This window comes from Chiloscyllium punctatum, chromosome 11 (assembly GCF_047496795.1).
Source record: "Chiloscyllium punctatum isolate Juve2018m chromosome 11, sChiPun1.3, whole genome shotgun sequence".
Taxonomy (NCBI): Eukaryota; Metazoa; Chordata; class Chondrichthyes; order Orectolobiformes; family Hemiscylliidae; genus Chiloscyllium; species Chiloscyllium punctatum.
The window spans coordinates 87,613,274-87,630,553 of record NC_092749.1 but is presented as its reverse complement, the minus strand read 5'-3'; the positions used below and the strand labels follow the sequence as shown (position 1 = coordinate 87,630,553).

General features: G+C 40.3%; 1 protein-coding gene across 7 annotated transcripts in view; it reads right to left on the bottom strand.

Annotated features, from left to right (window-relative positions):
- map3k4 (mitogen-activated protein kinase kinase kinase 4) overlaps positions 1–17,280 on the bottom strand; it is a 204,090-nt gene that overhangs the window by 128,444 nt on the left and 58,366 nt on the right. For 5 of the 7 annotated variants that reach the window (XM_072581200.1, XM_072581199.1, XM_072581197.1 and 2 more), the window contains one exon: positions 12,198–12,382. The exons of 1 other annotated variant lie outside the window; for it this stretch is intronic. In XM_072581200.1, coding sequence (XP_072437301.1) covers positions 12,198–12,382 — 185 coding nt within the window. Of the gene's footprint in view, positions 1–6,734; positions 6,845–12,197; positions 12,383–17,280 lie in introns of those variants that run through there. One more of the 7 variants, XM_072581198.1, reaches the window with a different exon arrangement.

Genomic DNA, 17,280 nt, shown 5'->3' with positions numbered 1-17,280 from the left:
AAAATTATCTTCCGATGTGAACGGATCAAAATTAATCCTCTACTGCCACATTGTATTGTTGAGCGCCCATTTACCAAAGCAGGAAACAGGAGTTAGTTTTCTACAACTGTTATTTGCATTTCATAGTTCAATACAAGCTCCAATCGGTTATCTCTTTTTGAACCAACCACCCTAATGAAGAAAACAGCCTTTTCTAAATTTCCTAATCAATCTGTTCAGAGATGTTATCACATATGATTGGAGCACATGGAATTTAAACCTGGGCCTTCTAGTCCAGAGATAGGGATACCACCATTGTGCCACAGGAGCCCACCAGCCCCTAAATGTATGTTCCAATGAGCATCAACTGCTCTCCATTATCTCTAGTGCGCGCTCTGGTCAATTTTTAAAGGGACTTCATTTCCAACATTGTCAAAGGTCAGTACTCTAGGAATATTCCACACTTTGTATTCTTTACGTGGTTTATGGTCTAACAAACCAGATTTTAAAAAATATCAGGTTTGCCCAATATTTTCTGAACTGGGATTATAATATTTAATAGCTATATATTATATATCAAAATGAAAACTTTAAATTGTAAGTAGAGGTAAATGGGCACATTTGGAATGCTAAAGCAGGGATATATTTTGTCAGACCTGAAACTGTCAATAGTAAAATATGCAACCTGATTAGTTCTAACAATATCAAATTAATAGAAGCAATCTAAAATATCTGCTTAACTTTAATAATGGTTTAATGTTGAAGCCATAATTAACCACATCACTAAACAATAAAAAAAAGCAATCAAGCAAGGAATAAACATATTTCATTTTTTAATTCAGTTCCCATAACAAAATATGTTTTCCTTTGGTCACCAGAGCCAAAGACTGACAGTCTATGGAATGAGTATTGGGTAGCATCATAAAACAGAAATTTGCACTCAACTCACCTTCACATAAGGCTGAATCACATTAACCTAAAAGCTTTGATGATATGTTACTTAATTATAAAACCAACAGTGGAAAATACTTAATCAGCCTGCGGCATGAATTTGAATAATTAATTTCATTGTGAGAGCAGAATTACTACAATACTATAACCAACTAGTCAACTGAAACTGATACAAAATAAAATTTGTGAACCTCAGAGCACAATTCCTGCTATTCATCAGGGTATACTTTAAATAAGGGAAGGGCCAAGAAAGTGGCAGCTGAGTTTTCATCCATCTAAAACCAGTACAAGTTTTGATAACAACAAACTGCAACAAAGCTCAAATTGTTTTGCTATTTGGCCTTTGGTTTCATGTCATTTAAAAGTGCAAGCAATAAAATATAAAAATATGAAATCCAAGGCAAAAACTCTTTCACAAAGTTTAAAATGGCTAACCATACAACAGAAATAGGCATGATTAATTTATTTATGAATTAGCTATGCTAAAGGTTACCTTCACTTGAGGGGACAGAGCGTTTTAACTATAAATTCAATAACCATTAATTTTAGGCAAACTAGTGTGTCTTATGGCACTGGTTTTACAAAAGTCCTACTTGATTTTTTAAAAGGACTAACTTGGACAACTATGTGTTTGTAATCCTAACGGAACATTACTGCCCAAAAAGAATCCGGACAAATGGATCCAACGCAAAAATATCAAGTCTACTGCCATATGTTAGCTCTGTTTATCTTACCAAGGTGGAGCCACACATACCTCTACAATGAGCCATTTACTTATTACTATTATAGAGACTACATTCAAGAGCTTGCTATAAGCAGCTATAAAAGGACATCATGGAATCACAGTATATTAGATTAGTTTACATTACAGTGTGGAAACAGGCCCTTCGGCCCAACAAGTCCACACCGCCCCACCGAAGCGCAACCCACCCATACCCCTACATTTACCCCTTACCTAACACTACGGGCAATTTAGCATGGCCAATTCACCTGACCTGCACATCTTTGGACTGTGGGAGGAAACCGGAGCACCCGGAGGAAACCCACGCAGACACTGGGAGAATGTGCAAACTCCACACAGTCAGTCGCCTGAGGCAGGAAATGAACCCGGGTCTCTGGCGCTGTGAGGCAGCAGCGCTAACCATATGGAAAGCCATTCAGTGCATTGGAACTTTGCTGGCTCTTTGGAATAATACCCAATTTAATTCCTCTGCCCCTTCTCCAAAGTTACCACTCAATCTGCTTCCATCCCACTTTCAGACAATGTATTCCAAATCATAACGTAACTGCATTAAAAAGTGTCATGCATCAGCTCTGTCCTCTGATTCTGGGTAATAAAAAGCATAAAACTGAACATGTTAAAAACTTAAAACAACTAAAAGATTTTGTTTCTTCAAAATCTGCGCTTGGGATGAGCAAGGCCAGAATTTATTGCCGTTGGTGTAGGTGGCAGTGAGCCAGAGGCCACGTGGCATGTGTACACTCAGAGCTATGAGAAACACACCTAAGATTTTGATGCAGCTGACAGTTCTAGCTCCAAATCAGTTGGCATGCAATTTGCATGGGAGCACCACATCCCACAAGTTCTCTTCTAATAGGTTGGGAGTTTGCTGGTGGGTTTGTTTTCAGACATTTCATCACCATGCTAGGGAACATCATCAGTGAGCCTCCAGTGAAGCGTTGGTGTTCAGTCCCGCTTGCTGTGTGTATGTCTTGGTCTGTTGTGGTGCGAGATGTGATTTCCAGTTGTTTCTCACAAGTTGGCAAATACCGTACAAATCTGTGTTTGTTAATGGAGTTCCAGTTTGAAAGCCAGGCCTCTAGGAATTCCCTCGCGTGACTTTGTTTGGCCTGTCCCAGTCGAACTGGTGTCCCTTGTTGTCTGTGAAGATGGTCACCAGTTCGACCAGGAGAATGCATCCACCCTGAGACGGGCCAAACAAAGACATGAGCAGGAATTCTTAAATGTGTGGCATAGAAACCGCAACTCATTAACACACAGAGATTTGGACTGCATTTACCAACTTCTGAGGAACAGAACCAGAAATTATATCACACACAACAAACTAACACACAGCAAAAGCAGGAATGAACACCAACGCTTCACTAGAAGCTTGGATCACTAGATGTTACTTGGTATCGTGATGAAACATCTGAAAATAAACCCACCAGTTCAGCGAGCAAACTGACAACTTGATCCACAACCTGAGCTATAATTCTTCTCCAAAATTCCCTTCTACCCACTGCTATTGCTCTTCTATGCAACAGGGCTTGCAAATGTTTAAAATATATCCCATCAGTGAGGAGTCTCTGTAACTGAAGTACTTGGCAGACAGCCTCAAGTTCTAATGGGGACACTCAAATGTCAGCTGGATTTTCACATATTGCTGCTATTTTCAATTTCAGGAAAACATTGGATTATGAACAAAACATTCGCTCAGTTGCGCATTGAAGAATTACTAATGACTCTTCTGCATCTTCTGGAAACCTTTGAACTGTAAATAAATCTGGTCCGGACTCTAGCCTATAGTAAGTCGTTCGGCTATCATGCAAATTCACTATAATGCGATTGACAAACTAGGGACTCTGCTTCCAAGTGCGAACTCTTAAAATGGGTGTTGGCTGTAATGCAATTACACTAAGCGCTGTTTCTCTATATAGCACAGGATTGCTCAAGAATGTACCCATCATATTATAGAAGAACAACCTGTAACTTATAACTGCATACAAGTTAGTCATCTTCCGGAAGAAGTGAGCATTATTGCCATTCTTTGTTAAATACGTTACCACAGACAGGTTCAATTGTCAAACTGGCCAACTCTTAACAGAGCAATGGAAAATAAAAGTTCCAATTTTCAGTTCATACCAGACCTGATTTACTCCTTGTACAACTAACCAAAATACAGTAAGGAAAAAATAAAAATAAAGTGACATGATAGGTAAAGAACTCAACACTATTACGATTAATTTGAAGAGTGATATCATTATATCCAAAGCCTGATCAATCCACATTTTGTCAAAAACCAACTTATTACCTTTAGGTGACTTCAGAGGAAGAGATGATAAAACTGATAAGCATAAATTTTCTATCCCAAGGATTATCAGAAAGTGGGTAAATCTCAATAATAAAATATCTTCATAAACATCCCATAAGAAAACAGCAACATCTCCATAACATAGGAAATAACTACTATATAGTTATAGTACAGAGTTAGAGCCAGAATCAATTGTTGAAAACTGTCTTATTTGCGATTCAGAGTAAAACATCTCAAAACCCGAGTATATTGATATATCTATATTCAGCAACAGATCCCAGGCTTTGTTTTTAAACAAATCTTCAATTTATACCACCCCTTTCTTGTTCGGAGGACAGGCAATTTTTATGTACCTCAGTCTTGTGTTCGACTTAAAGAGAGGTCCCAGAGATGAACTGACAATATGATAACTCACTGAAAAATGACCATTTAGAATAAAATGCAACAGAAGAAATCATCTTGCTACATTTTCCTTTTACTATTTCAAAACTCCTAGTGTGACCTGACAACTACCTGGAGCATAGATAAAGTTATCATAGCCCCAACAGGACCATATGACTCGGCTGAGAGAGACAACTGTGGTGAGTTTAACAGGAGGGCCACACCTCAGGTAAGGTGTGACATTGAGAAGGCAGAACTTTCATGGTAACGTCAGCCTGTGAGGTGCTGGCCCATACATATCAAAACAAGCACTTAGTTTCAAAAGAAAACACGAAATAACTATACAGTCCCACAGCTTATACCCTGCTCAACTACCACAACCTTCTGCCTGATCTCTCCTCCTTCGGGCTAGTCTAGTCTCTTCAACTGCTCTCCTGCCGTTACAATCTACAAAATTGCCTTCAGTTTACTGTCAGCCTGATGAAATGGGAGCTTGGTACAAAATAAAATGTTGCAAAGAATTAATTTATCTGATTCTGTCAGAGAAAGGTTTTATCTGATGCTGGAAATATTTAAAAACTTCAGCACGCAACACACAGTCAAAGCCAACACTACTTCTGTTACAGAAATACTTTATAATTCTGTTCTTCAGCCAGTGCTCCCATAAACAGGCGCAATGGAACAGTACTGTAAGAACATATAATACCTCCATTGTACAAGCAACAGCAGCCACATTAGTTGAGCTCCCACAGTATTCCACAAAGGTCAAAACTGTATGGTTTTTCACAAAATGCAATTAGGCATTAATTATCTGGTTTTCACGAAACAGTTGAAATCTGTATTTTTTCAAAAGGTTATGGATGCTGAGCAATTTACCTTTAAGATGGATTGATAGATTTTTATTAGGCAATGAAATGAAGGGATAGAAACAGCAATGCTAGAGAAACTCAGCAAGTCTCGCAGCATCAGTGGAGAGTGAAACTAAGTTAACATTGAGTCCACAGAAGAGTCAGATCAGACTTGACATGTGAACTCAGCTAGATCTGCAGAGTTCCTCAGCACTGGTCTTTCTTCAAATCTCCAGCATTTGCAGTACTTTTCTTTTATAATGGCATAAAAAGATATGGAGTGAAAGATAAGAGAGCACACGTACATTTCACCCATGCCAGAACAAGCTTTTAAGGCTGAGTGGCCAACACTAGCCTCTATGCTCCATAGGAAACTTCTAGAATTTCCTTTCGTCTTCCTGATTAATACAGAAAGGAAGGAGAGGGAAAATTTTAAGATTTAACAAGTAGGTTTTCCATAGATTCTACATGGTAATCTAAAATATGGGCCCAAGTGATCCAGTCAGGATCAACGCCAAGCACATTTACACTATTCATGAAGGTTTCTGCAACTTGACCCTTTGATAATTTTTCTGATGTCCGCTGAAGCATCAAAAGGGAATACCTGCAGATTATGGGGTTAACAAGGGATGAACATATTAACCTTTTTCACAACAGTAGCTACCATATTGAGGCAAGTGCTTAAGTGTCCAAATGTTTCAATAGGTTGGTAGGTGACAAATTATTTCTTAAACGCGAAGATACTGACGATTCCAGTCAACAGCCAACAACATATAAAAGAAACTTAACAAATGAGATCAACACAGCTCAAGCGGTTTCCTTCACTAATACATACTCACCTGCTGCTGTCCACAGGGAAATCACCCTCCACAAATACATTCAATAGCTGATAGCTAACAAAGTATAATGGAGCATCCAATAAAACCATGTACTTGTCTGAAAGTCCCACTGGTTTACACACCAAACTACAAAATAGCAACAGCCCTACCTCTTAGGGTAAGCTAGGTAACTGACAAGATGTCGTTGTCCAGATTTCAACCTTCCAGAGAAAGTCCAGATAATCTTTGAACCAACTGACTATGACAGTGGTCACTTATTCTGTTAAGTGCAACATGAAAAACAGCTCAATTTAAGATTACGGCTACCCAAGTCAGACCAACACGCATATACTGAATTTTGCCTGAAAAGATCCATTTCTAATGGCACTGGAATTGGTATCCTCTACCTCAAACTGTTACTGAAGCCTAATGAATGATACAACTCTACATATAAAACCATGAGAGAACATTGACTCTTAGCTGTGATCTAAAATGGATTTTCACAAATCATGCTGGAATGACCCCAAGTTTGATCAATCCTACAGGTAGAGGTCTTTTCAATTTATTTCTCAAGAGAAAGTAGTTATATACCCAAAGATAGCCACAATTTTCATTAAATGGATATTGCAATGTTAAGAAGCAACATATATATATATATATAAAATCTAAATGCATTTTACTTTCACCCTGGTTAGGAATTGAATTGAACTTAGGACCCTTACCCAAAAAAAGATGGGCTCTCATACGAGCTTCAATGTCATTAAAGTCCATCTGTGAGCCTACCCAGTGTGATGACAGCTGCATATTGTATTATTCCCACATTATCTGGAGTTATTCTAGTGGACAAACAGAGCAAAAATAAATTTAATAACTAATTTATTCAGAATGCAAAGGGAAATGAAACTTTTATAATACTAAATATTTAATTGCTTTAAAAAAAGGAATGCACTGGCAGTATGTGAAACCATTCACAGTACTATGTAAAAGGCCACAGGGTTTAACACATCCTTTTCATTCTAATTATATATTAATAACTCCACTTAGATACTTTAAATTGCAATTTCACACTAAGTATCTTGTATTAGATTTACAGACCATGCTGGGTCTCATTTGATGTGTAATATATCCCCATTAACATTTATGCTTTTTTTTTCAAAATTGTAAAGGAATTACACATTGCATGTAATGAATTGTTGGATTATGCAGGTTATAATTAGCTAAATCTTTGATCTAGAGCACAAAATGCTCTTATTTTATAGAATTGCTGCCTGTCAGAGCATCTTACAGTTTCTCACTGCTGATGTCAAATACAGCACTAGTCACATTAGAATTCTAATAGTAAGATTTGAACTGCTGGAGTTTCTACAATAAAAGGGTTTACCAGAAACATATTAGAACAGAATCAGATTAAGGAATCTTTTCTGCAGTGTAGGATTAACAGAAATACTTTCTGGAATATCAGTGGCTTCCTCAACATTGCTTCACGTCAAAATCAATGGCCTAAAACAATTTCCACAACAACACAACTGAGCCGCAAGTGTTAATGTGCTTTTCAAACACAATATTTCAATATTATACATAAATTGCTGTTGATGTATATGTTGTGTGGTTCAACGTGCATTTATCTATTTAAGGTAGTGTGGAAGAGTCATATTGGACAAAATGGAGAGTCTAGAATGGAGAAGGGGTTTTAAGATCTTTTGACAGTTAATTCATGTGGAAAAGAATGGTATGACTTCAAATGATAAAACAGAAGCTAGTAAATCTTAATTCAGTGTACAAAACAAATGATTCGGATTACAAGGACATTTAGCCATCTCAAGTGGTCTAATTTTGGGTGGTTTCACAATTACCCATTATATTATAAGCAGTGTATCCACAACAATGGCTGATCTTTTGAATTTTGTTCCATTACCAAGTGCCCAAGGGTCCATGCTCAGCATATCTTCAACACACTAGATCAGATTCTGCATGTATACAAACAATCAGACTTACATTCTCACTACCCCTCTCAATCAATTCACTGCCTATATATGCTCAGAGTGCTTCACAGAAATCCAATCTTAGATCAATGCAGTTTCATTTTAGCTTAGTAGATCAAAACTAAATCATATCCTCTTAAATCCCTGCTAGATTCTGTACAGTTGCCACTAATTCCACTGCCTCGCTGGTCATTTTCTTAAGCAGATCAGGATCTTCATAATCTCAATGCCCTATTTTAACCACCAACCAGGTGCTGATTCCATATCCTCACTAAGTCTTTCCACTTTCATCTCTAAGCATTACCTACCTCATTTTGCTTCTTTCAACAAACTGTAGGGCCTGCAGTCACCATCACAGCAAGGCAGGCTGGGAAGAGGGACCTGCAGTCAGATCTCATTGGGGAAAAACAAAGAGTGGCATCACAAAGAGTGGGAGGAAATTAGAAACTGGAGACCAATTTCACTGTTGAATACAGATTATAAAATCCTATCTGAGACCATCGCCAACCTGGTCAAGACTGTTTTGGGATGATTCACCCCAACCAAACCTGCGCTATACAAAGCAGGAAAATTTGAAAGAGCCTCGTTCTCAAGGATACGAATGCAGGACAGGAGGGTGGACGCCTGCCTCATCAGCCTGGATCAGAAGGACGCCTTGGACAGGATACTGCACACCTACATGAGGGACATGCTCTCCGAAATGGACTTTGAGGACGGAATCCATAACTAGATCTGACTACTCCACACCAATATCAGTAGTGCAGTCTCAATCAATTGATGGGAATCCATTTCCCAATAAGATCTAGAGTCAGACAGAGCTGCCCATTCTCTTCTGCCTTGTTTGTGTGTTGCATACAATCTTTTGCACCAGGAAGAATGTGAACCCGAGAAAGGTCACTATTGCAGGCAGCAAAGGCCTGCAGGTCAAACCCTCCCTGTACATGGACTTGCATGTTTTCTGCTCGAATCTGCTCTAAGTGTGCAGACTCATGAGCACCTGTGACCAGTTCAAGGTAAAAATCAAAGCAAGAGTGGAGTCATTTCTTTGGGAACTCGACAGATTATCTGATGATGCTGGGCATATTGTTTGGAAGGGCCAGGGTGTGGCAGCAAAATTTGGGAGCAGCACAGTGCCAAGGTGAGGCAGAAACTAGCAGATGGGAGGTCCACTCCCTTTCGATTACAGGTTTAAAAAAATACCTGGTCACCAGGTGGGAGGTACTCTTAGCTTACGTGCTATGTAGATCTGGCCCATTCCCTAAGCCTGTGCCAATTCATTCAGCTGAGTCATCCTCCACTTCATCTGAAGGTCAAAGATGGACCGTGTCTGCAAGGACACCATTCAAAACTCTGGATCGTATGGTCCTGCCTCTGTGTGTGTGGGGAGAAGAGAACAGGACATACTCAAAGCTGGCCACTTTTGCGTGTGACTGCATCAAGCTGTGTAGACCCTCCATACTCAACACAAAGTATCACTACATGCTGAAGTTCCATCAGTCCTCTGTGTTGCAAAGCTCAGGTCTGGCCTCAGTGCCCTGGAATGCTCTAAGTAGTTGGATTGCTCTGCACCACTTGTCCCTTCATGGAAAAGTTTGCAAAGAAAAAACCTTTGGGGGGAGGGGTAGGGAAAAAACTAGAAAGAATGTATTAGCAGCAGCATAGGACAGCATAATCAGAGGTACTAACAGCTCTGCAGCAAACAGCACAAGTCCACACAGCTCTGTTGTCTGCCCAGTGCAAGGGTTCAGGATATTGGCTCTAGGCTGGAGCAGAAATTGCAATGGGAAGGGGAGGATCCAGTTCTTGTGGCCCTGTTGGCACCAGTGGCATAGGTAGAAGCAGGAAAGAGGATCTGCATAGTCAATAAGAGGAGTAGGTACTAAATCAAGATGCAGAACCTCAAAGATTAGCAGCTGAGCCACATACGAATTGGTATAGGGTAAACAAGGGTAGAGAGCTCAATGCGTGGCTGAAGACTGGTGTGGGAGAAATCAGTTGCATCATCCAGCATTGCATGTGTGAAATATCCTCTAATTAAATATTAGGGAGACTGAAGCCTTTGTTTTTGACCCTGCCTCAAACCCTGTTCCTTAGTTACCTTGGAAATGGTCCGAGTTCAGGCTCCCCTTTGCCCTTTCGCTCCTCCGCTTCCTGTTGTGCACCATCCGAAGAAGTCTTGATTTGAAAATTCTCGTCTTTATTTTGAAAAGCTCTCAAAAGCAATAGCTTCACTCCACTCCACCTCTGTAAACTCTCCCAAACTTCAAGACTTCTCCACTCCTCTAACCATGCCTTCTTGTTATTAAAGTTATTGAAAAGAATTCTGAAGGACACAATATATCTCCACTGGGAGAGACAGGTTAATTAGGAATATTCACCTTGGACTTAAGGGAATGTTGTGCAAGTAACTAGGAGTGATGATGAGGAGAATACATTGAAGTGGTTTACATGAACCTTAGCAAGGCTTTGATAAAGGTCCTTCATGGCAGACTGGTCAAGGAAGTAAGAGCCTATAGGATCCAAGTGAAACTGCCATGTTGGGTCCAAAATTGCCAGAGAGGCAGGAAGGTGGTGGTGTTAGTCGAGGGATATTTCTGTGACTGGAAAGACAGGTTCCAGTAGAATGAGATTTGATGCAAGGAACTTGGCTGTTTTACTGCACATTAATGATTTTGACCTAAACATAGGGGATGCAAATCTATATGACAACAGTGGCTGTAGTAAGAAATAATTAAGAAGATAGCCATATACTGCAGGAAGATATCAATAAATTGGTCAAATGGAAATGTAAACAGAAAATGGAATTTAATCCAGAAATACCCAAGTTAATGGAGTTGGGGACAGCTAACAAGGCAAGGAATTAGATTATCAATGGCAAAACCCTGAAAATTACCGAGCATCAGACAGACCTTAGTGTGCATAACCACAGATCCCTGAAGGTAAAAGAGCAATTCTAGCTAATAGGTATCTATTGACTCTCAAATAAGGTGGCTAAGGTAATACTTGGAATACCTGTATTCTTCGCCTCAGCCAATAAAACAAGAATATGGACATTAAGTTGGAACTGTATAAAATGCTAGTTAAGCCATAAGTGAAGTACTGCATGAAATTTTGGTCACCAAGTTATAAGAAGGATGTAACTACACTACAGAAGATGCAGAAGAGATGCTGCCTGGGCTGGAGGATCTGAGCTGTGAGCAAAGACTGGATAGGCTGTGGTTGTTTCTCTTTAAGCAAAGGTTGAAAGGGGACCTGATAGAGGTGTACAAGATTATGAGGGTATAGACAAGGTGGATAGGAAAGCACTTTTTCTGTTAGTAGAAGGATCAATAATCAAGGGGCAGTTTGATGACAACAGATAGTCTAAGAAGGGAGTTTTGGGAGAAATGTTTCACCCAGAGGGTGGTGGGAGTGTGAACTCAACACCTAAAAAAGGGTGTTAGAATCATACACTCATAACATTTAGGCAGTATTTAGATATTTACTTGCCTTGCCACAGTTTCCAGTACTCTAGGCCAAGCAACGGAAAATGGAATTCATCTAGTCAGATCATTGTCAACAGACTTACAATGTGCCAAATATCCTTCTGTGCTGAAGATATCTATGAACAAGTCTGTAAGCCTTATCTATCTCCAATTTTAATTGTTTCAGCACTGGTAGCTGAGCTTTCAGCAGCTTAGGCTCCAAGCTCTGGAATAACCTCACGAAAACACTCTACCTGTTGACTTAGTTTCCCTCCCTTAACACACTCCTTAAAATCTACCTCCTTGACTCCAACCAATAAAGACAAGAGTATGGAGGTTAAGCTGGAACTGTACAACATGTTGGTTAAGCAACTGAAATACTGCAAACATACCTTGACTAAACTTTAGGTCACCTGAACAAATGGTCCTCTGTGACTCCATGTTGTAAATGCATTTCACAATAAAAGAAGTGCCTTGAAATGTTTTATTACATTTATAGTAACATTACATGCAGTATATAAAGTTGGTGCAAAATGGAAAATAGCTCAACTTGACCAATGCTAGTTTAAAAAATGAATTGAAGTATCCTTGTATCAGGTAAAGTCAGTACCCATCCTAGACAGCAACCACTGCTATAAACAATCAATTTCAAAACTGGGATTATTTAATAGTAGTACACTCTTTCATTACAAGATACTAATGGAAAGGAAAGCAAAGCAAACTTTTGAATCATACTAACCTTTATTACCAGAGCGACTGTCTGTTTTCCCAACGTTATTCCTGTGATGTTTAGTTGACATGCGTTTTATCTGTCGTTGAGTACTAGGTGGTGAAGTTCCATAAAAACCTTCAATGCTAGATTCATCAGAATATTCATCTGATTCAATATCTTCAGAAGCTACATCCCCTGATTTTTTGTTTTCCCTGAGAAATGAAAAACAAATTACTCCAGTTGTTGCACAAATGCTTTGGATACATATAAGCAGCTACTAAATCCCTACAGTATGGAAGCAGGCGATTCAGCCATCAAGTCCACACCAAACCTCCAAAGAGCATTCTATCCAGACTCACCTCCACACCCCTATAACCCTGCATTTACCCTGGCTAATCCACCTCGCCTGGACATCCCTGGACACTTTGGGCAATTTAGCACAGCAAATCCACCTAACCTGCACATGCTTGACTGTGGGAGGAAACCAGAGCACCCGGAGGAAAACACGCAGACAAGGGGAGAATGTGCAAACTCCACAAAGACAGGTGCCCAGAGGCTGGAATTGAACCAGTGCCAAACACTGAGCCACCCACTAGTGTTGCTTAGGGCAAAACCTTAGGAGTTAAAAATTTACAACCAGTTGGCAACCACAATGTGGGGAGAACCTTGGTTTACCTATATCATCATTCCCTCAGGCTCAAGTGAACATGAATGAGCATGCAGACTTATAGGTTACACACTATACATGTTTTATTAATGACAAAAACCACTGGGGAGAGAAAAGAAAGAAGTCTTCCAAGTAATTAGAAATTTCATTGGTACTGCAGGTATCTCAACAACCTAATTAAACAATCCCTTCAAATTTACTAGTAAGTAGCTTTCAGTGGGTGACAAGCTGGCTTGGCAGGAAGAAATCAGAAACGTAGGATTCCTCCACAAGTGAGGTGCACTCAAACCAGTATTTAAGTATTAAATGAGTAGGACAACACCTTGGGTAATGCAATCTAATGCAAATCCATAACACTATAAGACAAATTACTGCAACAAGGGCAGAGAGAGATATAGCAATGCATTGTTCATAGGGCTCAAGCTGTGCATCAATAGGGTTGGGACCAATGACCTTGCAAAGAATTTAGAAGGAATCTGAGTAATCCAAGAGAGAATGGGGAAAAAAAAATGCGGCTGTAAAAGCTGCTCCTTTTTGATGTATTTTAGGTGTTGGAGGTGATTGCCTCAAATTCCAGGAGCAGCAATTACTATTTTATATGCTGTTGCATTGTTTTGTAACTTTAGGGGAAAAGGATCAAAACAAGGCACTTGTTTCTGAACATCGGTGTGTGTCTCGGAAAAATTAACAAACAGCGAAATTCACAGCTGTCCTTGGAGGAACCTGTGTGATAGAGATCACAGCACAGGAGCAGATAAGTGCATAGTTTTAAGAGTAATCCTGCTGTAAATCTACAATAGTGAGTAGAGAGGGTTCTTTCTTAATTAGAGGAACCTCGATTATCCAAAGGACACGGGTAGAGAGTATTTCGTTCAGTTAACCAAATTCCAGATAATCGAACGCTGGATAACACAGTTTAGCCAAGTATCAGGACCTTGCAATTTTGCTGGATAATTTGATATTGTGATAATTGAATGCCAGATAATCAAGGCTCCTCTGTATATGCTTTATTGAGATCTGTCTCTTGATTAAACTTAAAATATAAACCATAAGTACTAACTTATCCTAGAGCAGTATTTTCTGGGTCTGTAGATTGTGAAGGAGCAAAAGATGTCCTTTAACAGAGTGATATGCTCTTCCTGTTGGATGCGGGAGATTAGGGAGAGTTTCCATGTTACTGATGATTATGTCTGCAGGATGTATGTTTGGTTGCAAATGCCACCAGAGATTGTGTTTAACTGCTGCTTCAACCAATGAGAAATTTACAAGACCTAGGGGATGTGATGGGTGGCAGTTATAGGAAGGGAGAAAAGCCGCAGATACAGTCAGGTAGATGATTAACTACAGGGAAGGTAGGAGAGGACAGCAGGACTTGAAGGAGTCTCCTGTGAATATCCTCATTTCAAACAAGTACGCTGTTTTGGAAAATGTAGGGTGATGAACTCTCAGCCAAGTTTCAGGTACTGAGAATGGCCCTAATGAGGGGTACATCAGGTTCCAAGCGATCGATTGCGATAGGGGACTATCTAGTCAGAAGCACAGACAGATGTTTCAGTGGCCAGCAGCAAGAAATAAGAATGATGCGTTGCCTCCATGGTGCCAGTATGAAGGATATCTCAGAGAGGGTGCAGAATGTTCTCAAGGGGAAAGGGACCAGCAGTCATTGTACACATTGGAAACAACGACACAAGGGAAAAGGATGAGATTCTGAAGGGAGAATGTAGAAAGTTAGGCTGGAATTTTTAAAAAAAGGAAATCCTCAAGGCTGTAATATCTGGATTACACCTGGTGCTATGAGCTAGTGAGGGTAGGAATGAGGAGGATAGATGAATGCGTGACTGAGGAACTGCTGCAGGGGAGAAGGGTTCACATTTTTGGATCATTGGAATCTCTTCTAGAGGAGAAGTGACCTGTACAAGGAGGTCAGATTGCACCCGAATTGGAAGGGAACCAGTATACTGGCAGGGAGATTTGCCAGGGCTGCTCTGGAGGATTTGAACCAGCAAAGAAGGGGGCTGTGGGGGAGGGGGGGTTGGGACCCAGGGAGATAGTAAGGAAAGAGATCAATCGGAGACTGGTACAGTTGGGAAAAGGAGTGTGTCAAACAGTCGAGGTAGGCAGGAAGAAAGCAAAGAACAACGTAGGACTGTAAAGTTAAACTGCAAATATTTTCAATGAAAAAGAGGCTGAATCAGGAAGGCAGATGGGTAGGAACACAGGTCTGGGATATCATCGCAATTACAAAGATGTAACTCAGGGACAGGACTGGCAGCTTAAATGTTCCAGGATACAAATGCTATAGGAAGGATAGAAGTTGGGGGGGGGGGGGGGGGGGGGGGGGGGGGAAGAGGAAACGAGGTGGTGGCAGAAGAGGAGGTGAAGCATCATTTTTGATAAGGAACAGCGTTACAGCTGTACTTAGAGAGGATATTCCTGGGAATACATCCAGAGATGTTATTCGGGAGGAACTGAGAAATAAGAAAAGGATGACCACCTTATTGGGATTGTGTTATAGATCTCCCAATAGTCAGTGAGAAATTGAGAAATTAATTTGTAAGGAGATTTCAGTTATCTACAAGAATAATAGGGTGGTTATGGTAGGAGATTTTAACTTTCCAACCATAGGCTGGGACTGCCATTGTGTTAAGGGTTTAGATGGAGATGAATTTGATAACCATGCACAAGAAAATTTTCTGATTCAGTATGTGGATGTACCTACTGGAGAAGGTGCAAAACTTGACCTACTCTTGGGAAATAAGGCAGGGCAGGTGTCAGTGGGGGAGCACTTTGGGACCAGCGACCATAATTCTATTAATTTTAAAATAGTGATGAAAAAGGATAGACTGGATTTAAAAGTTGAAGTTCTAAATTGGAGGAAGGCCAACTTTGATGGTATTAGGCAAGAACTTTCAAAAGTGGATTGGGGGCAGATGTTTGCAGGTAAAAGGGACGGCTAGAAAAAGGAAAGTCTTCAAAAATGAGATAAGAGTCCAAAGACAGTATATTCCTGTTAGGGAGAAAGGCAGGGCTAAGTGGGTGTAGGGCATGTTGGATGACTCAAGAAATTGAGGGTTTGGTTAAGAAAAAGGAAGCATATGTCATGTATGGACACTAGAGGAGGAGTGAATGCTGAGAAGACTATAAAGGCAGTAGGAGTGTACTTAAGAGGAAAATCAAGAGGGCAAAAAGGGGACATGAGAGCGCTTTGGCAAATAGGTTTAAGGAGAATCCAAAGAGATTTTATAATTACGTTAAGGACAAAAGGGTAACCAGTGAGAGAATAGGTCCCCTCAAAGATCAGCAAGGCAGCCTCTGTGTGGAACCTCAGGAGATATGAAAAAAGTACTTTGTATCAGTGTTTACAGTGGAGAAGGTCATGGAAGATATAGAATGTGGGGAAATAGATGGTGACATCTTGAAAAATGTGCATATTACAGAGGTGGTGTTGCTGGACAGCATAAAACACAAACGTGGATAAATCCCCAGGACATAATCAGGTGTGCCCTAGAACTCAGTGGGGAGCTAGGGGAGTGTGTGCTGGGCCCCTTGCTGAGAAATTTGTATTATCAATAATCACAGGAGAGGTGCCGGAAGACTGGAGGTTGACTAACATGGTGCCACTGTTAAAGAAGGGAGGTTACAAAAAGCCAAGGAACTATAGACCAGTGAGCCTGACTTTGCTGATGGACAAGTTGTTGGAGAGAATCCGGAGGGACAGGATTTACATGTATTTAGAAAGGCAAGGGCAGATTAGAGATCATCAACATGGCTTTGTACATGGGAAACCATGTCTCACAAAGTTGATTTGAGTTTATTGAAATAACAAAGAATTGATGGGGGCATAGCGGTGGATCTCTATGGACTTCAGTAAGGCATTCAATCAGGTTCCTCATGGTAGACTGGTTAGCAAGGTTAGATCTCATGGAATACACAGAGAATGAGCCATTTGGGTACAGAACTGGCTCGAAGGTAGAATACAGAGGGTGGTGATGGAGGGTTGCTTTTCAGACTGGAGGCTAGTGACTAGTGGAGTGCCACAAGGATCAGTGCTGGGTCCACTGCTTTTCTGTCATTTATATAAGTGATTTGGATGTGAATATTGGAGAAATAGTTAGTAAATTTACAGATGACACAAAAATTGGAGGTGTAGTGGACAGCGAAGGTTCCTCAGATTACAACAGGATCTTGATCAGATGGGCCAGTGGGCTGAAGTGTGGCAGATGGAAGTTAATTTAGATAAATGTGAGGTGCTGCATTATGGAAAGGCAAATCAGAGCAGGACTTACACACTTAATGGTAAGGTCCTGGGGAATGTTGCCGAACAAAGAGACCTTGGTGTGCAAGTTCATAGTTCGTTTTTGCAGGTAGATAGGATAATGAAGGCGACATTTGGTATACTTTCCTTTATTGGTCAGGATACTGAGTAAAGGAATTCGAAGGTCA